This window comes from Mobula birostris, chromosome 4, assembly GCF_030028105.1.
Source record: "Mobula birostris isolate sMobBir1 chromosome 4, sMobBir1.hap1, whole genome shotgun sequence".
NCBI classification, from domain to species: domain Eukaryota; kingdom Metazoa; phylum Chordata; class Chondrichthyes; order Myliobatiformes; family Myliobatidae; genus Mobula; species Mobula birostris.
Window position 1 is genome coordinate 20,948,388 of NC_092373.1, and position 24,288 is coordinate 20,972,675.

Below are 24,288 nucleotides of genomic sequence, written 5' to 3' on the forward strand. Positions count from 1 at the left end.
AGAAATCCAAAGAGACAGGCTGGACTCCTAGAGTGACAGGAAGTAATGGTTGCTTCTGCATTTCATCCTGAGCCCAAATCCATCATGGTGGACTGAAGTAAACAGGGCTACCCAAGTGAATTTCTGGGCCATTGTCAGTTTTGAAGGTAAGGCAGCAGCAAACTGCAAATACCAAACAATTACTCGAACCAATGGAGTGAAAATAATAAGCAGAGCCTAATCTGTTATCAGTTTACTGTTAACATAGCAATTCAAGTTAGCTGCTGCATTAAAGTTTCCCATTGCCTGCCTTTGGTAAAACAACCAGGCTGATCATGTTGTCCTTATTTAATAACTCTATCCTCCGGTTGATTTATGAATTATTATTTCTGCATTCGACCTCAAGCGAGAGTCCTGGATTGACACAAGCTGACACTATAAATCTATCGCAAACAAATCACTGAACTTTAGAGAATGCAGTAGACATGATTTGCCTGGATTGCCTGAAGCAAGGGAGCCTTCAATCAACTGGGAACCAATGAGTGCTTTGGACAGGCGTGAGCTTTGGCCCAGAAATTTAAACCCTCCTCTGACTGTGGCACCGCCATCAGTCTGACGTTCCTGTCGGCTGCAATGGTAGAAGTAAAGTTAGATCTGCAGGGATCAGCTCGCAACGAGTCGCCACGCTCTGGTGGTATCTTGCAGAAGAATGCCTACCGGGACATTGCATCTCAGTCAATTTCATTTAAACTTAACCTTCTCCACTTCCAGGGATTTACATGCCAACAGATAAGGTCAGGCACATCAGAGAGAATTGTTTGCAGGGAATTATGTGGTGGGGCATGGAGCTAATAGGAATGTTCTGAGGGCTGGCACTGACTTGATGAGCTGAATGACCATTCCATCTTAAAAGAAAATATTGAAGAGCATGCAAGCTCCCCTCCAGGGCACACACACCATCCCAACTTGGAATATAATCACTAGTTGTTTACCGTCACTGGTTGCAAATCCTGTAACTCTGTATTAAGCAGCAATGTGGGGGTACATTCACCAGACGTACAGTACTTCAGCATTTTCAGATGAACAATAACTGCTGACCTTGCCACTGACAGTATACCTCCAAAACAACAAGAGTCCTTTGGAAGTTTGCTGCCATTTACATTCAATGGCCACTGTTTTAGGTAACTCCTGTATCTATAAAGTGGCCACTGAGTGTATGTTCATGGTTTTCTGCTGCTGTAGCCCATCCACTTCGAGGAGGAGGAGGAGGAGGAGGAGGAGGAGAAGATGGCGGCATGATGCAGCGTGCAGCGGCCACTCCGGTGAATGATATCTGTAATCTGTCAAGTAGGGTACCGTGCACAATCCTGATTTGATGGAGACGCACGTGAGAGCACAGAGGAAAATCTGGAGAAACTTCTGAAATGCCTGCTTCGCTGCTGCTGCTACTGTGTGATCCAGAATCTCCGGAGAAGGCCCCGAGTCCTCAGCTTTGCTTGTTGCTTGGCGGCCGGGGCGGGGTCAAAGCGCTCAGCAGAGGATGGTTCTCGGGAGGCTGGTCGGAGGCTCGAAGTTTTCGGACAGACTCAGAGTTGGCTGTGGACGGGTGCTTCCAATGCATTGGCAGTTGTCGGCACCTGGAGGTTTATGGCAGGGAGAGTTTCTCCCTTTTCCCACCTGCTTTCGGAACTTTGAGACTTTTTTTTACCGTGCCCATAGTCTGCTCTTTACCAAATTATGGTATTGCTTTGCACTGCTGTAACTATATGTTATAATTATATGGTCTTGTCAATGTTAGTCTTTGGTTTGTCCTTTTTTTTTGTGATATCACTCTGGAGGAACATTGTATCATTTCTTAAAGCATGCATTTCTAAATGACAATAAACAAGGACTGAGTGTCCTCATAATCTAATCTAATGTGTCATGCATTCAGAGATGCTCTTCTGCACTCCACTGTTGTAACATGTGGTTGTTTGAGTTACTGTCACCTTCCTGTCAGTTTGAACCAGTCTGGCCATCATCCTCTGACCTCTCTCATTAGCAAGTGTTTTTTTTTGGTTTTCTTGCACCAGTCTCTGTAAGCTCTAGAGACTGTTGAGCATGAAAATCCCAGGAAATCAGCAGTCTGAGATATTCAAACCACCCTATCTGGCACCAACAAGTCACGTAGATCCCATTTCTTCCCCATTCTTATGTTCGGTCTGAACAAGAACTGAAACTCTTGACCATGTCTGCACGCTTTTATTCATTGAGTTGCTGCTACATGATTGGCTGATTAGATATTTGCATTAACAAGGTGCACAGGTGTACCAACTAAAGTAGCCACTGGGTGTACTTTTTGTTCACACATGATTGCTTGGCCAGTACGATCAAACATTTAATGGTGGCAATTTAGCCCGACAATTAGAATGTCTCTTTTAATTAAACTACTGCCTGAAATGTCCCCTTTGCTGAGTTACAATTAGCAGCTCCCACAAATCCTACTAAAAGTCCCAAAATTCCTCTCTAGAAGACTATGGGAATCTAGTCAAACAGTTTTTAGCTCGACCGGCATCCACATTTATTTTGATCTTTCAGAAGAATTCTTTGGTACAGTTCCACCTGGCCCCAAGCCAACAATTCAACACGTCTACTTCACCCATACTTTGGAAGGGGAAGTCAGATGGCAGTTACAGTACATCAAAGCAGAAGTGCTTTCTACTTAATTGCACCATCGTTTCCAAAGAAAAGGGCACCAATTTCCTATAGATATTTCAGTCATTTCCTGAGAAGTGCAACGCTGGTTACAGGGGTCAGGTGTAAATGTGCAGCTGTGACCTTGTGCACAGAAAGTGCTTCTTACACCACTTGAGCTGATTTGGTGCTTCTAAGCACCAATTTGAAGCACAAAACAGTGCTAACTGACTCAAATAAGAACTAATACACTCAAAATGATGGAGGAACTCAGCAGTCAGGCAGCATCTAGAGAGGAATAAGTTACTTACTGCCCATTACACCACTGGCGTTTAGGGCAGCAATGCAGGTCCTCCATCTCTGGTGGTGTTCATGGCTTCCTTTATCGTGTCAGTAGCTTCCTCTCGGTCTTCACTACTGTCAGTCATGCAAGTCCTGGGTGGAGACTCAGGAATACAGTCACACTCAGCTGTAGAAGGCTTCTTCATTGCTGTTTCTGTAACAATTTTGTTTTACCAGTCAGGGTTGTTAGCTCTGAGCTCAGTCCGGTGGACCGGTCTTAGATTGGCCTCTACCGTTTGACCTGTTTGGTACAGGTGACCCTGCCTCCAGCCAACATGGCTCTCCAGGTCAACTTCCAAACCCAGTGACAAAGTTGTGATCCTCTTGGAGGAGAGAGGAATAAACAGTCTACAGTTTGGGCTGCAACTCTTCGTTAGAACCAACCTTGTTATGCAGAGGGACTTGGGAATGTTTGTTCATGAATGATAAAAGATCGGTTTGCAAGTGAAACAGGTTATCAAGAAGGCAAATGTCATCAATTTGTAGCCATCAAATTCTAAATTTGTGTATGTTTACAAAATACAATGAAGTTGGTCAGTAAAACTATTGAAAATCTTTTCTTTGTACTTTTGTCAGATAAATAAAGGTTCACGTGAATTAACATATCACAGATTTTTGTTTTTATTGCATTTTGGAAAATATCCCAACTTTTCTGGAAATGGGGTTTGTAGATTGCCAGGCCTTCCTTCCGCACAGGTATTGCTTGCTGCCCAGGTAGGGACCCAGCCAGACTCGATCTCAGGATCATCTAGTTCGAAGCCCAGTACTGACGCCACTACACTGCCAGTCAGTCCAAGGAAAACAATGGAGGCTTTTTAAATATATTTACCAGGGGTGATTGATAAGTTCGTGGCCCGAGGTAGAAGGAGTCAATTTTAGAAAACCTAGCACATTTATTTTTCCTACATTTACACACTTAGTCCAGCGGCCGTGGAGCATACGGATCCCTTCTTTGTAGAAGTCGGTGTCTTGGACCTCCAGAAGTGGTCAACAGCAGGGGTGATTGATAAGTTCGTGGCCTAAGGCAGGCGATGAGTTATTAATTTCAAACTTTCTGCATTTTCACTCAAAGAGTTTAACTGCACGTGCATGTAACGAGAGTGGTATAACTCATCTCCTTTAACCTTAGGCCACAAACTTATCAATCACCCCTGCTATGGACCACCTGGAGATCCAAGACGCTCTCGTTACATGCACGTGCAGTTCCACTATGAGTGATAATGCAGAAAGTTTGAAGTTAATAACTCATCTCCTTCTACCTTAGGATATGAACTTATCAATCACCCCTGCTGTGGAGCACTTCTACAGAGAAGGGATCCGTATGCTCCACGACCACTGGACTAAGTGTGTACATGTAGGAGGGGACTATGTTGAAAAATAAATGTGCTAGGTTTTCTAAAATTGACTGCTTCTACCTTAGGCCACAAACTTATCAATCACCCCTCGTAGGACATAATTTAATAGACTTCTGCATCACAGAAGAATTAAGGTTTATAGAGAAAAGGCAGGTAGGCGGAGCCAAGTCCACAGCCAGTTCAGCCATGATCTTATTGAATGGTAGTGTAGGCTTGATGGACAGGCTAGATGGCCGACTCCTGCTCCTATCTTATGTTCTCTAGAAGTTATCGAACAAGACATTGGTATGTTTAATGCTGCTGGAGGGGACAGGGAGTTACTTCGGTTAAAATTTGGCAGCATGAAGCATATCATTTGACCTGATACTCAAAGCCAGTTCTGTTTAAGTTGTCACTGCATGAACTATAGTTTATGGTCTTCCACTCTATTTATAGTATCTCCTCTTAAAACAGAGTGGAAGGTTTATTTTGAGTTATGTCTTTGTAGATCGTAGCACAGAAAACAAATGACAGAATCTGTTTACAAATCCCTTTGCAGGGAAAACAGGTCACTGAATAAAGCGGTTGTTGTTGTTACACAATCATTGTTGACACTATAATTAGTGGAACTACTGGCCCAGAGAAAATTCCCTCTGGCATCCACCAGAATTACTGGTCTCATGGAAAGAACACAGTCGGTGGCAAAATCCAGGCAGCCAAATTCCAAGTTATTCCGAAGTGTAGCTTTTTGCTTCAAAAGAACATTGTTAGCTTTTGGCTCCATTGCCCCAATTAAGGGGTCATTTTGCTTCTACAGGTTTTACGAACTGTTTCTCTGCTGCAGTCTCAGACACTTCAGCAAGTCGCAATTAGGCAGAATATTTCAAATTTTCACAGTAGAATCAGAAGATTTTTGTCTACGCCCACTGAAGACTGAAGAGCAAAATGCTGATGGATTTCACAAATCAATCGTGTAACCTTTAAACCTCCAACCTCCAAATATGGAATCCACCTTCCAAAAATGAGTTGTTTTGCCCAGGGAGTGTTGTAATGCATTTCACTATAGGCTTCAGGCTTAAGAGGTCACCACATTCATCCATGGGACAAGTGGTGGAGGATTAATGTGCTCCTGGTATCTTCACAGAGACACAAGTTCATAACCTTAGTTTCAAAGGTGTTGACTGTCACCTTGACACAATGTCAAGAAGAGAGCATCAGATTATTGATATTGGAAATGATTTATTATTGTCACATGTACCAAGATACAGTGAAAAGCTTGTCTTGAATAACCACAAGAAATTCTGCAGATGCTGGAAATCTTCAGCAACGTACAGAGAAGTTTGAGTTCCTCAGGCATTTTGTGTATGTTGTCTTGCATACTGTTTATACAGATCACATCATTACACAGTGCGTTAAAGCAAACAAGGTAGAACATTAACAATGCAGAATAAAGTGAACAGCTACAGAGGAAGTGCCGTGCATTTAAACAATAAGGTACAAGATTATAACGAGCTAGTTTCTGAGGTCAAGAGTCTAGTTTACCATACTAGTGAATGAAAGGGTTGTTAAAGGAGAGACGGGGTTAGAAGTTTCCGGGCATGGAGAAACTCAAGTTGAAATAGGACTCAAACTTGCAGTGTGATAAATGGCTCGGGAGAAAGCTTGTCTGTAGGATGCAGCAACTTATGCGGTCTCCTTGTTTGGTGATGAAAGATACCAACTCCAGCACAAGAAGCAACTTGGATCCACTTTAATTTGCCTACCAGTGCAATAGGTCCACAGCAGATGCCATTTCATTGGTTCTTCACTCAACCCTGGAACATCTGGACAGGGATAAAACATGCTCTTTATCGACTGCAACTCAGCATTGATTTGATAGTATTGAATGTCCAGAAATGCACCTTATGGACATTTCCAGACAGAAATGCACCTTCATCTGTGAGATGGCTTTCCAGAAATCATACCCGAATCTCTTGTAACTTCGTTGGTCACCAGACTTGAATGCCCCTAAACCCTAGGCAGATTGTGGACCTCATGGTTCATCCAGGGCTTCTGTTTGGGGAAGACTCAATGAGTTTGTGGGAACACACTCATCTACAACTGTTTTAATAAAGTCTGTGACAATCATAGTGAATTCATTCAGATCCACAGATGAGTCCATGAACACGACCCAGTCCGCTGACTTGAAACAATCACATAGCCACTCCTCTGCTTCCAGTGACTATGCCGTTCCTGTCCTAATCTCTGGAGCTTTTCTCTTTAGTTTCTGCCTAAAGTGAAGTTAAGTTATTCAGTAGTTGTCTAAGTTTTTGGAGATCTTTGTGCTTTTCCTTAATACAGCCACTAACTAGAACAGTTCATGATAGCAAAAGGAACCATTTCAAGACTGCTGGCCAGAGTCCCAAACCCATCACAGCAGATAAAGGAGAAAAAAATTGGAATGGTGGAAGCAGGAGTGTCCAAAAGATAAAAAATATCTGCTGTACCATTGAGCTTTAAAGGGAAGTTGGCCACTTTAATCTGTCTGACTTGGATGTGACTCGAGACTCAAAGTGATCAACTCCTAACTGTCCTCTGAACTGACCGACAAGATATTTGGTTGAAGATGGATTGGGGATGAGCAATCAGTGACCTTGCCAGTGACAACTCCATGCTGAATGAATTATAATGAAAACAAAACATACCATATCAATATTAACATAACGGGGACATCTTAGGAAATGAACAAGGTTGTTATACTATACACAGTATGGGTATATTTTGACACAAGATAAAAGATACTGAATTGGTTGGTCAACACTCTCAAATCTTATTTCCATAGTTTCCTTTCCTTATGCTAAGTGGTGTAACTCCTGCACCATGTATTCATCATGCCCAGCTTCAGCTTTTGATTTGGGTTAAGCGATACGATGCATTACTAATTGCTGAATGTCAGTTATTGACAAAACTAAGTTATGTCATACAGAAAGTGAAAATGCTGTTAATAACCAGCAGGGTAGGTAGCATCTGAAACTAGTCCCAGTCCAAAATGGTTTGGATACAAGAAATATATAACACTGGAGACAGAGAGTGACATGCAGTGGCTTGTAAAAAAAAAACTGGTGACAAGGATAAAGTTCTCCTAGCTTTATGTAATTAATCCAAACGAAGATTTTAGTCTTAGCCAGGGGAGCTGAAGGATTTGGATGCCAAAATGTTGGAATTCAATTTAAAGAGACCTGGGCTGAACATATATGAACTCTAGTGCTTGGCTTCAACTAGATTGATGATCTTAACAAGCCTTCTAGTTAAAATATTCAGTTTAAATTAAATGGATGCTGCCTGGCTTGCTGAGTTCCTCCAGCATTTTGTGTGTGTTGCTTGGATTTCCAGCATCTGCAGATTTTCCTCTTGTAGGAGTTCAAATTAGCGAGTACTTTTCCTATTTCATGTTATTGTCAAACACTTCAATCCGGAAAAAAAATTACATCCATGTTATGTACTGCTGTCCACTTAAAGACAATTTTAGAAACAAATACAAAGGTTACTGACCCAGAACATCAGCACTGCTTCTCTCTCTCTCCCCACAGAAGCTGACTGACTTGCTGTGTGTTTCCAGCATTTGTTGTATTGTTATAGATTAAGGATCAACTTTATTCGCCATAGATTATATTTTTACATATATTAGGAAATTACTGTGGAGTGTTGGCATTATATGCAACAAAAAAGTAACAACATCCAACAATTATACAGAATAAAGAATTACTCGTATATGAAATACAAGAAATTCTGCAGATGCTGGAAATCCAAAGCAACACACACACAAACTACTGGAGGAACTCAGCAGGTTAGACAGCAGCTATGGAAATTAATAAAAAGTCAACGTTTCAGGCCGAAACCTATCATCAGGACTGAAAAGGAAGGGAAAGAAGCCAGAATAAAAGGAGAGGGGCCAGAGCACGGCTAGAAGGTGATAGGTGAAGCCAAGTGGGCAGGAAAAGTAAAAGGGCCGGAGAGAAAGAAATTTGATAGGAGAGAAAAATGGACCACAGGAGAAAGGGAAGAACAGGAGACCCGGGGGGCAGTGATAGGCAGCTGAGAAGAGGCAAGAGGCCAGAGTAGAGAACAGAAGATGAGGGGAGGGGAAGGGCTTTTTTTTTTAAAAAACCAGAAGGAGAAATCAATACAAATACAAGGAAATCTGCAGATGCTGGAAATTCAAGCAACACACACACAAAATGCTAGTGGAACGCAGCAGGCCAGACAGCATCCATAGGAAGAAGCATAGTCGACCCACAGGGTCTCGGCCCGAAACGTCGACTGTGCTTCTTCCTATGGAGAAATCAATATTCATGCCATCAGTTTGGAGACTGTGATACAGAATACAAGGTGTTGCTTTATAAAAATAAAATTAGAAGTACATATATGAAATAAAATGTGCATAAATACCAGCATGTATTTACAACACAAGCAGCATTATAAAAAGTGGTTTTAAAGTGTTTACAGTGCAGTGTGCTGACTGAGGTAATAGATAGAGTGGATGGTCTGTCTTGTGCTACTGCCTAGAAATGTGTAGGCCCTACACTGTCTGTTGTGAGACAATTACAACAACATACAATTCGAAGATCGCTGGTGTCTCTAAGCTCTGGGACGTGTTCATTAGCTAGGGAATAAAAAGTAAGAAAGGGAGGGAAAATGTAGAGAAAAAAGACGTGCAAGTTAAAAAAGAACTGATTAGATAAAAGGAAAGACATTGCTCCCATTGTATTTATATTCCTCTAATTTTAAATACCTGATCACTAACTAAGCATTTATACAACTAGATTGCCAATTGCACATCCCCTTATTTGGAGAAGGGAGTTCAATATAATCAGAAAGGATCTTGTCTACTTTCTTAATATAGTTAAAGAGACAGTTTGATTCAAAATGTTATTTATAGTTAGTCCTCTGTTTACTCAGGTACTTCCAGCCTCTCCATCATCAGCTCAATTGTGCCTGTGAGACCCTGTCATAAGGCTTTAATAAGAGGCCTTAGCGCAAGCGTGCCCACTATGCAACTGAATCAACAAGTGAAGTGCACTCATGATCCAGCTCATTTCGGAACTGCAAGGAGCCTCCTCAAATGTTAACATTACATCCAGGTTTTAAGTTAGCTGCATGTTATTATTATCAGTTAGCTTCATAATTAAAAGTCAGGAACTGAAACTCTATATGGGGACATTAATCAACTATGTGTACCAGGGGAATGGACAGAGAACTCTGCTCTCTCCAACAAGATGCGATTGGTTGCTCAGATTAAAGGGGCAACACGACAGCTGGCTCTCGATCCCGGCCAAAAGCGGTTTGAACAACTCAAGCTTGCGCCACAGGGACAATTTAAGCTTTACATATTGCCAATACTTTGGTTTGAACCATTTGCAGTTAAGCAAAACCTGTTGCAATGTTAAGCAACTCCAAGGTCGTGTTCTCTACCATCCAGGCGGGAAGCAGCTGATGACGGACCGCAGTCAATAATGAGCCTACAGCAGAATGCAACAAGCAAGGCGACTTCTTCATGGCCAGAATCCTTAAACTCACTCTTTAGGACACCACTTCTACAGATGAACAGTGGGGACTATCCCAACTGGCTGCATCACGGCCCAGTATAGAAACGCCAATGGCCAAGAATGGAAAGGCTACAGAAAGTGGTGGATACAGCCTAGTCCATCACAGGCAAAGCCCTCCACCCCCACCTCTCCACCAACCAATCAGCACATTTACATGGAGCGCTGCCACAAGGAAGCAGCATCTATCAAGGACCCCCACCATCCAAGCCACGGTCACTTCTTGCTACTACAAAGTACAAAAATACAGAGGACACAGTACAAAGAAATGCCATGGAACCCGTTCAAAGATAATATCAAAAACCCAATGTGCAAAAAAAAAGGAACAAATCATGTAACTGGCAAAAAAAAAAACAAGCGGATAACACACAGACTGCAGAATTCTTAAAACATTCCAGGAATGTTCAGTAGAATTTAGCGCTGTGTTGGTCAGTGATTGCAGATCCCACAGCCAATCCACCCGTACCAAAATCACACAAAAGCAATTAAGAAAAAAGGAGCTAGTAGAAACCAGAAACACATAACATGAACTGCAGAGTCCAATTCACAAACTAAGTCAATTAAACCTTGCCCAGGACTCAAGACCCTTGCACCTTCCTCTGGCAGCAGAGAGGGAGACCGGTCAAATGCAGGCAGATGGTACTGAACACCCACTCGCCTTCTGCTCTCACCTTCGTTGATTTCAATCTTCTTCGACGCTTTATTTGGTGAGTTAGTTGAAAATTGTAGCCGATCATGGGTTTGTACGCCGCCATTAGGTTGCACTCTCCATTCTGAACCACGCCAAATTCCCAACCGTTGGGAAGGAGGTAGAGGAGCCTTAGGGTCAGGGACAGTTATTCCCCAACAGCCATTCGGCTCCTGAACTGTCCCAATTAATGGCATCTGCTTTGTATGTTAATGTGTATATAGATATACATTCATGCATACATACACACACACACACACACACACATGTATACACAGTGGATTCTGGTTAATAAGGAACACCAGGACCAGTACATTTTGGCCCAATTAAGAAGATGCCCTAATTTGCTGAAGCTTCATGGTTAACAAGGTATAAAAAAGACAAGCTACAAGTTAACTGAGTAACAAATTATGTATTTAAATGAAATCCAGAACAGATTAGAACACTACTAATACTACAACAGTACAAAAATATGTATTAGTTCCTAGTAGTTATCGATGGAGGAATTCATCCAATGTATGCTGCTGTGTATGGTGTGTTTAGGGAGGGGTAGCACCTCTGCTGAAGGGGCATGTATGTGTCTATTCAGGGCAGTTTACCCAACTTTTATCCCCACTGGACACCCAGCTCTTACCTGTGGCTTCAAGAGCGAGATGTGACAGCCTCCACACCTGGATACGCTGCTTCAACATTTGAGGTAAACCAGGTGAGGGTAGCAGGCAGGCCTCATAACCCAGAGAAATAGGGCCATGCTTGCCCTAGCATGTAAAGTCAGCTCCAGCAGACTGGGTGGATGAGATCAACAGTGAGATCCAATGGCCAAGAAAGCGGTTCTGCAATGCTTGGTGGAGAGCAAAGGGCAAGATAAGGCACAAAAAGTTATGGTCACCCACTGTAACCAAGGAAGACCCGGTTTTATGACAACCACTCATACCACTGGATCTGGACTTCCAAGGTTGAAAGAGTGGAACTGTCCCAGTGCAAAAGTTTTTCCACTCCTAAAACTCTCCCGCAGAAGTTTCACTGTCTTCGCCAGATATGATGAACAAAAATGCTACTGTGTTCTTTTCCTTGACGGCACATGAACAAATTTAGTGCAGATAGTACTGCCTACAATCAATGCCTTTGATGATTGCATCCTCAAAATCTTCATTTTCACTGTAACGTTCAAGATGATTGCTGATACCTTCAAATTCTTCATAGTTCCTAACTCACTGAAGTAGTGAAATAGTTCCATTTTCACTCCTGCTATTTCTGGCATTTTCAACCCTGAATGCTTGAAACTGCAGTGAGCAAAAAAGATTCTAAATTGCCTTACTGCTTAGCTCTCACCAAATATCAGTGATAAAAATGAAAATCACCGCTTTTTGAACACAAACACATGCAACTGACTCTATTCATAAACTGCTCGCTGTAAGAATGGTGCGGTCTCTAATGGCCACGCAAGTTTGTATGGCTGACACTAGTTAGGCAACAGTACATTTTATATACATGTTCTTTTTCTTTGCAGAATTTGTCCCCTTTTGCATATTGGTTGTTTGTCAGTCTTTGTGTATGTACTTCTTTATAAATTCTATTGTACTTCTTTATTTTACTGTAAATGCCTGCAAGAGAGTGCATCCCAAGATGGTATATGCTGACATGGTATATGTATATGACATATATGTACTGTGCAATAAAGTTACTGTGACTTTTACAGGGACTGCAATAGTTACAAGCTGCCCATTGCTACCTTAAGAGAGCAACAAAAATTAGGCAACGAATGCTTGCTGGTCTTGCAGGGTTGCAGTGGTCCTAGACTGAAATACTATTCCCCAGAAACTCCTTTTTACTCTCTATCTGTATTAAATCAGTGCCGAATGTCAATCTAATACTATTCTTATAGGTCCTAGAAAGACAGTATGTTCTCATGCCAAATTCCAGAGAAGCATGGCTAGGCTTTCTTACGTAATGTTACACTATGTCAGTTCCAGCGTGTGCTATTGTGCAAAACTACTGCAAGGTCATACGTTTACAGGCGCAGCTTTGTGGTTGTGGACGTGAGAACCAGCATTTAGAACAGGGAGGTCCCAACTTTTTTTATGCCATGTACCCCTACCATTAACTGAGGGGTCCACAGACCCCAGGTTGGGAACTCCTGCTTTAAAGGATCATATGCAGAGTATAAAATGTACTCTTCCAGTTGCTGGAGAGTGCTGCAGCATAAATGGGCAAATACAAGCAGATGGCTTCCAAGGTCTCAGAGTTACTATATGGTTTGGTTAAGAACAATGCACACTTTGTGCATAGGGGTGGGGGGGGGGGTGCTATGGAGACTCTCAGGACAGCCAGCCACCTATTTCTGGCCAAAGGCTGCCAGGGAGGATGAACACAAGAAGTAATACATGTGCAGTTTCTGAATGCCTGCCCTTGGGGAATGTTTGCAAAGTACCAGATTCCAATCTCTGCTCTCACTTTTCCTATTGGTTGAAGATAAAGTTTTCTCACTGTGCAAGGGAGGATACATCCTCCTAATACAGTAGTGAGCAGCAGGTTGCAAGACTATAGATTAGTCAACAATGTCTGGAAGAATTCCGAATCTTGGAGGCTGCAAATGACAGGTAAAGCAATACAGGCATATGTATGAACCTATAGATGGGACTGCAAGAGGTCATTGATTTCATAGAGTCATAGTGACTGCAGCCCAGAAACAGCCAATCGAGTCCATGCCAAACTGGTCTTCTGTCTCGTCCTATCTACCTGCCTTCCATACCCATCTAAACTTCCCTAAAATGTTACAATTGAACCTGCATTCACCACTTCTGCCAGCAGCTCTTTCCACCACGCCACCCTGTGAAGAAATTCTCCCTCGAGTTCTCCTTTCGCCCTAAGCCTATGACCTCTAATTCTAGTCTTACCCAACCTAAGGGGAAAAAGCCTGCATACATTCACCCTATCTTTACCCATTATAAATTTGTATATCTCAGTAAAATACACCCCCCACCAACCATTCTCCTGTGTTCCAGGAGATAAATTCCTAACCTATTCAACCTTTCCCTACAACTCAGGTCCTCAAGTCCAGGTAACATCCTTGTAAATTTTGCTTCATCTTGCAGGGAAGATTGTTTTGATGAAGCTTAGCCTGCATAAGCATTGTCCCATTGAAAAGACCAGCACCTTGTAAACTCTGGGTGGATAAGGTCTTGGGCACATGATTCGTCAATGCTTCTTCCTGCATGGCCCCCGATACTGCTGGAGCTGTCTCCATCTCCACATCCAGCAGGCAAGTGTTGGGTGCAGTCCAGTCTCCTTTAGAAGGTCAGTTTTATCACAGAGAAAACGTGGTTGAAGATGATCAGCCTTGTGTGTAGCCATTATGCAGAGTCAGCAATCAGCATTCTGCAGCTGCCTGACAAAGAATGCTGTTTGACAGCCGATGTATTCAAAAGCAGTTTCTGGTGAAACTGGGTTAATAACACCAGTGAGGTTGAAAATCATGCTGAAGGCAAGCACTGGGTGGACACAATTATTTAATTAATATGGCGAAGAGGGAGGAGGAGCTTGATGTCAGAACAAATGTTTCCAGCACTCATGGATTCAGGGACTGAATTTCCCAACAGACACTAGAAGGGACAGAAATGGTTTTCTCGATTTCCCAGGTTGTTTTTAAAATCAACGCATCACTGTAGCTTTTCACAATGCAAGCAGGAATTTCTTACATTTGCTTTGAATTAGTTTCACACTGCTTCCTTAACGTTTGCCTTCAGCAACTCCACTCTTGAATTACAGCACACATTTCAAATGGAAGCATGGTTTGAGTCCGGAAACGTGCTTGCCAATGAGATAGAACTGTGTAAGCAACACTGGCTGCATCTTCAAGCCGGGCTCTCCAAAAGATAATAAAACTTACCATCAAAGCTGCCTTTCTCTGTGGAAAACCGTAGAAGTTCATTGTAGGTTTCAATGGAAGGGCGATAGACGAACACTCCCGTATTGAAGCAATCTGGCCATCCTGGATCTGGCGCTGCGGACAATTCCTCCCTCTCAAAGAGTTCGTCAATGTTGCATAATGCCTGTTACAAGATAACGAAGCACGTGGTTATACCCAATACTTGTAGCCCATTTGATTAGAAAGAAAAAATAAAATTACTTGTAGGTCCATGGATACAGATGGGGAGTGGGTTTAATTGGCAATATCATTTAAAAAAGGATGTTATTATCAGACAATCACTCTATGCATGAGCACTACAGCACAGAAAAGGCCTTTCGACCCATTTAGTTTGTACTGAAATGTTATTCTGATGAGTCCCATTGACTTGTACCTGAACCATAGCTCTCCATACCCCTCCCATTCAAGTAGCTATCCAAATTGCTTGTAAGTGTTGCAACCTTCATCCACCACTTCCACTGGCAGCTCGTTCCACACTCTCATCACCCTCTGAATGAAGCTGCTCCCCCACAGGATCCTCTTCAATATTTCACATTCCACCCTTAATCTCTAACCCCCAGCGCCCCCGTGCTGTCTCACCCAACCTCAGCGGAAAAAGCCTGCTTGCATTTATCTTATCTATACCCCTCATAATTTTGTATACCTCTACCTAATGCCCCCTCAACCTTCTGCACTCCAACAGTAAAGTCATATCTATTCAACATTTTTCTATAACGCAGGTCCTCAAATGCTAGCTACATCCTTGTAAATTTCCTGGATTCCAAAACCTCCAACTTCTGACACAAGTAAAGTGTCAGCAAATACATAAATGGAAAGAAGAAATTTCAGTACCAGTAAAACTCTGATAATCCGATTTGGAAATGCCAAGTAGTTTGCTCACCAGGGCCTTAGCCCTATGTTCCCTTCAGTGGAAAATGTATTACACCACTGCTCTATGTGAAGTGTTTCTGGACTATTGATTGAAGTACAGTTTCACTCCAAGGTCTGGTGCACTGGAGCCGCTGGGCGCCACAGGGGACAACTGGAATCCTCGATGAGGATGGGATCATCTTATTTTAGTTTGTTTTTGTTACTGTTTCCCATCTAGTGTTGCTTTTGTAATAATGTAGGAGCTGAAATAAACTTATTTTGGTAAACAAAAAAACGAGCATGCTGGATTATTGTACACTTTAATGTGGCTGGTAGAAATCGTTTGAAGGCCATGAGGAGGCGACTTTGTTGACAACGTGACAAGAGGTCTTGCCTCGACATTTATAGCTGCACCATCACTGTTCAGGCCTTTGGCACAAAGTCAACTAGTGACCAAAGCACTGAAGTCAACATAGAATTGGCATTATGCTTCTGTTGCCCTAATAGAATCATTCAGAGAACCCAGAGCAATTATTTCCCTTGTTTGACCAGATTTTGATTTGATCTGTGGCAAATAAACCACACGAGAAAGAACTTGCGCTCGTCGGAGAATTACTCTGAGATCAGGTTGTAATGGTGCATAATCTAAGAGAAAATACAGTACATTCCAGTTAATTGGGCCATCTGTTAATCAGGCAGCCTAAATGAGAAAATAGCTAGGATGGCCTTCACTTTATTTGGGACACTACACCACTTAACTGGGGTGGGAGACTATTGCCAAACAGTTTCTAACTAACACAGTTGTGTCAACTTACATGGCTGTAAGACACAACATTATGGTTGAAGTTTTAAAAATATTGTCACTTGGGTGACTTTCTGTTCAAAAAGCAGTGATTTTTGTCACTGATAGTTGGTGAGAAATAAGCATTAACACAATTCAGAACTGTCTTGCTCACTGCAGTTTCAAGTATTCAGGCTTGGAGATTCCAGAAACAGCCAGGAGTGAAAATGAAACAATTTCACTCCTTCAACAATGTAGAAACAACTTTGAAGTATTGAAAATGATCTTGAATGTTACAATGAAAATGAAGATTTGGAGGTTGAAATTTTTGACAGCATTGTATGAGGCAGTCTATCATCTGCACAAGGTGTCTGTGATGACTTTGCACAAAAGAACACAACACAGATGAATTCCTTCCTCGAAAGTATCAGGAACTAACATACAGTTTTATAATACTGAAGTAGTTTTCTAATATTTGAAGATGCTCTGTATTTCAATTCCCCCACATCCAGGTCCTGCTCTCGTCTTGCTGCTGTCATCGGGAAGGTGGTACAGGAGCCTCAGGAACAGTTATTACCTCTCAACCATCAGGCTCTTGAACCAGAGGGGCTAACTCCATTTGCCCCATCACTGAACTGTTCCCACAACCCATGGACTTACTTTCTAGGACTCTTCATCTCACGTTTTCAATATTTATTGCTTACTTACTTATTATTATTTCTGTCTTTTCCTTTCTTTTTGCATTTACAGTTTGTCGTCTTTTTGCACACTGGTTGTCCACTCTGTTGGTGCAGTCTTTCATTGATTCTATTACAGTTAGTGGATTTATTGTGTCCACAAGAAAATTAATCTCAAGGTTGCTAATAAATTTACTTTGAAGTTGAACTTTGAAACACACAATTTGTTTGTCAAGTTTGTCTTCTTTTACACCTTCTTAACTATTTTTATAAAACTTCAGCTAATTGGGGCCTCCATTTAATTGAGCCAAAATGTACAGGTCCTGATGTGCCCCAATTAACCAGAATCCACTGTATTTCCAAAACTATCCTGAGAAAAATTCACTTATTTTTTCTGGATCAAAAATGGATTTGAGACAAGAACGCTGAGACTCTCTACTTACCTGGATAAGCGCAACTCCAACAACTCAAGAAAAAAGCAACCAACTTGCTTGGTTAACACCTATCTTAACCCTATTTATAGACCATGAACATTTGCCTCCTTTACAACCAGTGTACAGTGCAAACCACCTACAAAGTATGCCTACTCAGAGGACACTTCCCAGTTCTGTAGCATCCACCTCCAAGAAAATCAAAGCACTTAAACAAACTTGCAAGCTCTTCTCCAAGTCACACACCATCTGACTTGGAAAGATATAGTCAATATTGCTGGATCTAAAACCAGCAAACTTCTTGCCAAAAGAAGAGCATGAGTAACTTTACTAGAAAGACTGTAGCATAGTGATGGCAAACTATCATCTCCTCAAGGGCAATTAGGGATGGCAAGTAAATGCTGGACTTGACCGTGGGAGGGGGATGATAGAAAGATGGAGGGAGGGCTATGTAGGAAGGAAGGGTTAGATTAATCTTACAGTAAGTTTAAAGATCAGCACATCATTGTGGGCCAGAGGGCCTATACTGTGGGTTCACCCCTAGAACTAAATACAAAGAGAAGGTCTCATATCTATAAAATCTGTTGGTGTTGGACAAGTGGGCCAAGGAACTTTTGACTGGTCCCAACATTGACTGGTAAACAGTGGAGTGGGAAACCCATTCTAGAACTCTGGGACCTCTGGTCAACCAGAGCTACAAGGTGGCCATACTCCATTACATAGTTGATCAGCCAGCTTGTCTCCAGGGGTGATGTTGATGGTTTCCCATTGCCCTGTCTTTCCTAAAACCAGATGTGCAGGAAGCAGTAGGTTGAAGGGGATCCCAATCTCTTTTCAAAAGTTCAAACATAATCATTTTTCAAGATTATAGATTCAAACAGTTGTATTTCCACTCAAGATTTCAAATTCTTGACTCTCAAAAGAAAAGGCAGAAAGGGCAAATGTCATCCAATAGAGTTTTATTCTGATGTTATGTTTCATACAGTATTGGACACAATACTACAATTAGTAACGTATTCAAGATGTCAGTTTAAAAAGGTGGGGTGGGGCAAGAGGAAAGATGGTGATAATTAAAGCCAGGTGGGCAGGGGAGGGGGATTGGAATTAAAATGGTTGGTCACCAGGAAATTCTGCTATTTGTGGATGGAATGGAGGTGCTCAACAAAGTGGTCCCCCAACTTACATCGGGTCTGGCCAACGTGGAGGAGGCCGGATGCAGAGCACCAGATACAGTAGACGAACCCAACAGATTTGCGACTGAAGTGTTACCTCGCCAGGAAGGACTGTTTGGGGCTCTGAATGGTGGTGAGGGAGGAAGTGAATGGGTAAGTGTAGCATTTCTGTCACTTGCAGGGCCAGGAGGGAGATTTTTGGGGAGGGACGAATGGATGAGGGAATTACAGAGGGAGCGATCCCTGTGGGGAATGGAGAGTAGGCAGGAGGTAATGGTGTGTTCCCATTGGAGAAGGTGGTAGTTGACAAGAATGGTGTGTTGGATGCGGAGGCTCATGGGGTGGTAGGTGAGGACAAGAGGAACTCGATCCCCGTTAAGGCGGCAGGAAAACAGGATGAGTGTGGATGTCCGGGAAATAGAGGAGATGCGGGAGAGGGCAGCATCAATGGTGGAGGAAGGGAAATCCTGTTCATTAAAGGAGGAAGACATCTCTGATGTCCTGGAAAGAAAACCCTCATCCTGGGAACAGATGTGGCAGAGGCAAAGGAACTCAGAAAAAGGAATAGCATTTTTACAGGAGACAGATGAGAAAGGTTTAGTCAACATAACCATGGGTATCAGGAGGTTTATAAAAGACAGTTTGTCTCCAGAGATGGAGACAGGGAAGAGGGGCATCAGAAATGGATCAACTGAATTTAAGGGGAGGGTGGAAGTTGGAGGGAAAGCTAATGAAATTGACAGGCTCAGCATAGGTGCATGAAGCAGCACCAATGCAATCATCAATAAAGTACAGAAAGAGTTGGGGAGCATTACCAGACCCGGCTTGGAACATGGACTGTTTGATGAAGCCAACAAAAAAGTGGGGATAACTAGTGCCCATGCAGGTATCCATGGCTACCCTTTGAGTTCGGATAAAGTGGGAAGAGCCAATGAAGAAATCGTATCAGGTGAGAACCAGTTCCATCTGATAGAGGAGGGTGGTGGTGGAGAGGAACTGGTCGGGTCTTTTATTGAGAAAGACGCGGAGAGCTTTAAAGCCTTTTTGATGGGGGATAGACGTGTATAGGGACATCCATGGTGAAAATGAGGCAGTCAGGACCGGGGAGCTGTGAGTTGTTGAGGAGAGCGAAAGCGTACGAGGTGGTGCAGATGTAGGCAGGGAGGGACAGACCAAACGGGGATAGAATGGAGTCAAACTATATGGATACAAGTTCAGCGGGACAGCAGCAGGCAGAGACAATGTGCCTACCCCGACAGTCCGGTATGTGGATCTTGGGTAAGAGGTTAAAACGAGTAATGCAGGGTAAGGGGATTGAGGGTTTGGTGCAGTGGATGGGAGATCTCCAGGGCTGAAAAAGTTATTGATGGTGCGGAAGAGAGTAGCTTGATGAGGTTAGTGATGGTGCAGGAGACAGTGGCTTGATATTCGAGAGTGGGGTCCTTTTCAAGGGGCAAGTAAGAGGTGCCTGAGAGTTGCCACCTGGTCTTGGCAAGGTAGAGGTCAGTCCAACACTCTACAACCGCATCCCTTTTGTCTGCAAGTTTGATAGTGAGGTTAGGACTGGTGCAGAGAGAGTGGAGAACAGTACATTCAGAGGGGGCAAGGTTCAAAGGGGCGAGAAGAGTGCTGAAGTTGAGCCGGTTCATGTCTTGTCAGAAATTAGGCATGAAGAGATCCCGAACAGGCAGCGAACCAGAATGCGGTGTCCAAGAAGAGGAGGACGGTTGGAGATAGGAGAAGGGGTCATCAGTGTGAGGTGGGGAGTACTTACCAAAGAAACGGACTCAGAGATGGAGGCAATAGAAGAAGAGCTCGCGTTGTGGTGGGTGTGGAACTCACTTAAGTGGAGGCGAAGGGGGATAAAAAGGTAAGGCTCTTGCCGAGGACAGAACATCCCACCTCAGAGAGGGGAAGGTTGAAGGGAATGGTTAAGACACAGCAGGAATTAGAGTTAGGAACAGAAGGAGGAGGAGAGCTGGTGGTGTCAGAGGAGGGGAGAAGGTTGGTGTCTTCAGGGAAAGTAGAGTGGGAGGAAGATGGAGGCTCTGAGAACCCAAGAGGTGAGAAGGGAGCCTGAGGGACCTGGGGATAGGGAGCTGTGGTGCAGGATAGGAAGCCTAGGGTGGTATTCGTGTTATGGAGGCATCCAGGGCCATCAGAAACAGAGTTGGAAGTGGTGGGATCCACTGTCTGGTGTCACCCAATTGAGTCAACATCCAAGCAGACATTGTAGAGGCTACAGTCTGAAGACGGGTAATCTCCTGATCCTTCCTGGATGCAAGGAAGGTGAAGAATCAACAGTTGAAGATGATGATCCAGTGGAGGTTGAAATGTCAGCGATGTCTATGGCAGGTGGAGGAGAGTGAGGCTGGAGCTATGGCGGAGGCTAAGACAGGGCCTGCAGTTATCTCCACATAGCGATGAGGATGGTGTGTAGGACTCAGGCAGCTAAGCAATTAATTAAATCTGGGGTCCTCAGTGGATCCAAGCTGGGAGGTCTGAAAAAGAACTGGAGGTCATGTGGAACAAGTTCTCAGGAAGGACACTTGGTTATGATAGTGAGTTTGGGCGAACACATACGCTGAATTAGTAAACTTGTTAATGCCATCCTGAGGTGAAAACTGCTGAATCTATGGATGCTCCCAGTGTCCGACAGCAGAGCAAAATCAAGAAAGATGAAGACAACTGCCTCTCCACAGATGTATCTAGTAGGAGACAAAGCCCTCCTTCAAAAGAAGAGCCCCCCTTCACATTGTTTACATCATTCCCTTGTCGAGTGCCATGACTGCTATTCTCCTTCAAATATTGGAAGCTCAGAGCTAGCCATCAGTAACAGCAGGACTACAGCCCAACACAATTTGTAACCTCAGGGCCCAGAATGCCATCAGCAACAATCCAAAGCAAGGAGAAGCAGCCTCTGTCGGGACGGGGGGACCACTTCAGTTCTTCGGCAAACCAACCGTAAATGGTGGTAGATGAACGGACAGCTAACTGGAGAAGGAAGACAGTGAGAGTTTGAAGAGCCCCCACACTGACACACTCCAGCACACAAGTGCCAAAGACAAAGATGAAATTCTTTCAATCATCCTTAGCTTTTTCCTGCCGAGATCCCTCTTAGCACCGAAGCCAGTCGTCAGCCGGCTCACTCAACTCTCACTTGATACCAAGGAACGAAAAAGCCCTGGGTATGGCAACAGGCCCCACAGCAACAAGTCTTGTGCTTCAGAACCTGGTGCACCTCTGGCCAAGTTGGTCTGGAGTGATATGCACACCAGAAGCAAGATAAATCCCATCTGGCTAAATCTATGCTCAATCAATACACAAGTGTCAATGACAGTACTGCTGAATTAAAAGTCATAGAATACTATAGCATAGAAACAGGCCTCAGGGATCATCTAGTCCGTGCCACACTAGTATTCTGCCTAGTCCCATTGATCTGCACCTGGACCAAAGCCCGCCATACCTCTCCCATCACTTCCCTTAAATGTTCAAATTAAAACCACATCCATCAGTTGCTCTATCAGCTCATTCCACATTTTCACCACCCCCTGTGTGAAGAAGTTCCCTCTCAGGTTTCCCTTAAATATTTCACCTTTTCATTCTTATCCTATGACCTTTAGTTCTAGTTTCAACCAATCTCAATGCAAAAAGCCTGCTTGTATTTACCCCCCTATCAAATCTCCCCTCATTCTCCTACAATCTGGAGAATAAGGTCTTAACCCATTCAAACTTTCCTCTCTAACTCAGATCCTCAAGTCCTGGCATCATCCTTGTAAATTTTCTGTACTCTTTCAAACCTACTGACAGCTTTTCTGCAGGTAGGTGACCAGATCTGCACACTATACTCCAAATTTGGCCTCATCAACATCATATACAACCTCAAACCACTTGCTCTCCACAACCTACAGGAGTTCTGCAGATGCTGGAAATTCAAGCAACACACATCAAAGTTGCTGGTGAACGCAGCAGGCCAGGCAGCATCTCTAGGAAGAGGTACAGTCGACGTTTCAGGCCCAGACCCTTCGTCAGGACTAACTGAAGGAAGAGTGATCTCCCCCTCCCCCTCCAACTTTCAAATCTCTTACTCACTCTTCCTTCAGTTGAAGGGTCCTGATGAAGGGTCTCGGCCTGAAACGTCGACTGTACCTCTTCCTACAGATGCTGCCTGGCCTGCTGCGTTCACCAGCAACTTTGATGTGTGTTGCTCTCCACAACCTGTTCACTGAGGAGATTATTGCAAGGGAGATTTACCAGGAGGCTGCCTGGATTAAAAGCATGTTTTATGAGGATAGATTTGTGTGCTTCGGGCTTCTCTCTTGGAGCAAAGGAGGATGGGAAGTGACTTGATAGCAGTTATTAAGGTGATAAGAAGCATTGGTAGAATGAATAGCCAGCACCTTATCCCCATGGTAGTAATGACTCACATGAGAGGGCACAAGTTTAAGGAGTTGGGAGGAAAGTATAGAGAAATGGCAGAAGTTTTATTCTTATTACAGTGAGTGGTGGATGCATGGAACACACTTCTGGGTTGGTGGTTGATGCAAATACATTAGGGATATTTCAGAGACACTTGGATAGGCACATGGATGAAAGAAAAATGGAAGGCTCTGCAGGAGGGAAGTGTTAGAATGATCTTGGCGTAGGTTGAAAGGTTGGCACAACATTGTGGCTGAAGGGCCTGTACTGATCCATGAAGCCCAGTTTAGATCCCCATGAGCTGGATAGACAAATCTGGCCCGATGGGGATTCTGACAGGGCTTGGTGGGCCAAAGGTCCCATTTCTGTGCCAGATGACTCTACGACCACCCAGCGGTAGGCTCAGAATGAGCATGGACAACAGCAGAATTCCAGGGGGGAGGCGAGAGTGATTGCCCATGACATGATGGCAGCGGGGAAGAAGCAGCTGTTGAACCATGAAGTGTGGTTCTTCAGGCTTCTGTACCTCCTGGCTGATGGCAGTAAGGAGAAGAGGACATGGCCTGGATGGCAGTCTCTGTAATGATGGATGTTGCCTTCCTGAGGCATCATCTCTTGCAGATATCCTCAATGGTGGGGAGAACCATACCCGTGATGGAACGCATATAGTCCAGCACTCTCTGTAGCCTCTTGTGTATTGGAGTTTCCACACTAGGAAATGATGTAACCAGTCAGAACTCAAATATCAGAAACCTCACATTCTGGAGTCTCTGAAAGTGGACCAGGGACAAAACATAGAGACTACAAAAGCAAGTCAGAGGATGGGTATCCTGTGACCTGTACAGCAACAAAGGAAACAGTAGTTGGCCATTCAGCCCCTCAAACCTGTCCCACATCATTCTGATTGTCTGTTCAACACCACTTTCCTGTCCAATCCCAGAATCCCTACAATATATCAAAATGCATGGAACCCTGCTGTGACAGAAGGCACTCAATGAATCTCAGTGGAGGACGATTCCAAAGATTCAACATCCTCTGATAAAACATAGGGACAGAATTAGGCCATTTGGCCCATCATGTGTGCTTTGCCTTTCCATCGTGGCTGATTTATTATCCCTCTCAACACTATTCACGTACCTTCTCCCCATAACGTTGATGCCCTTACTAATCAAGGGCCTATCAACCTCTGCTTTAAATCTACCCAGTGACCTGGCCTCCACAGCATCTTTTAAGAAATTAAGCTGCATCTGTTGGGGTGGGAGGGGAGAAATTTGGATGGTTTCAACTCAAAATGTTGATAATTCCTCTTGCATCCCCCACCCCCAACAGACGGGTGAGAATGTCTGTTACACGGGAAGGTTGGCCACATTGGACCCCCACCCAGAGGTGCTGCTTGACCCCCACTCAGAGTTTCTCCAATAGATTGTTTGTTG

General features: G+C 43.6%; 1 protein-coding gene across 1 annotated transcript in view; it reads right to left on the minus strand.

Annotated features, from left to right (window-relative positions):
* Positions 1-24,288, minus strand: part of LOC140196204 (glycogenin-1-like) — a 98,155-nt gene that overhangs the window by 23,734 nt on the left and 50,133 nt on the right. The window contains exon 4 of the mRNA XM_072255001.1: positions 14,488-14,650. Within this exon, the coding sequence (XP_072111102.1) occupies positions 14,488-14,650 (163 nt within the window). The remainder of the gene's footprint in view (positions 1-14,487; positions 14,651-24,288) is intronic.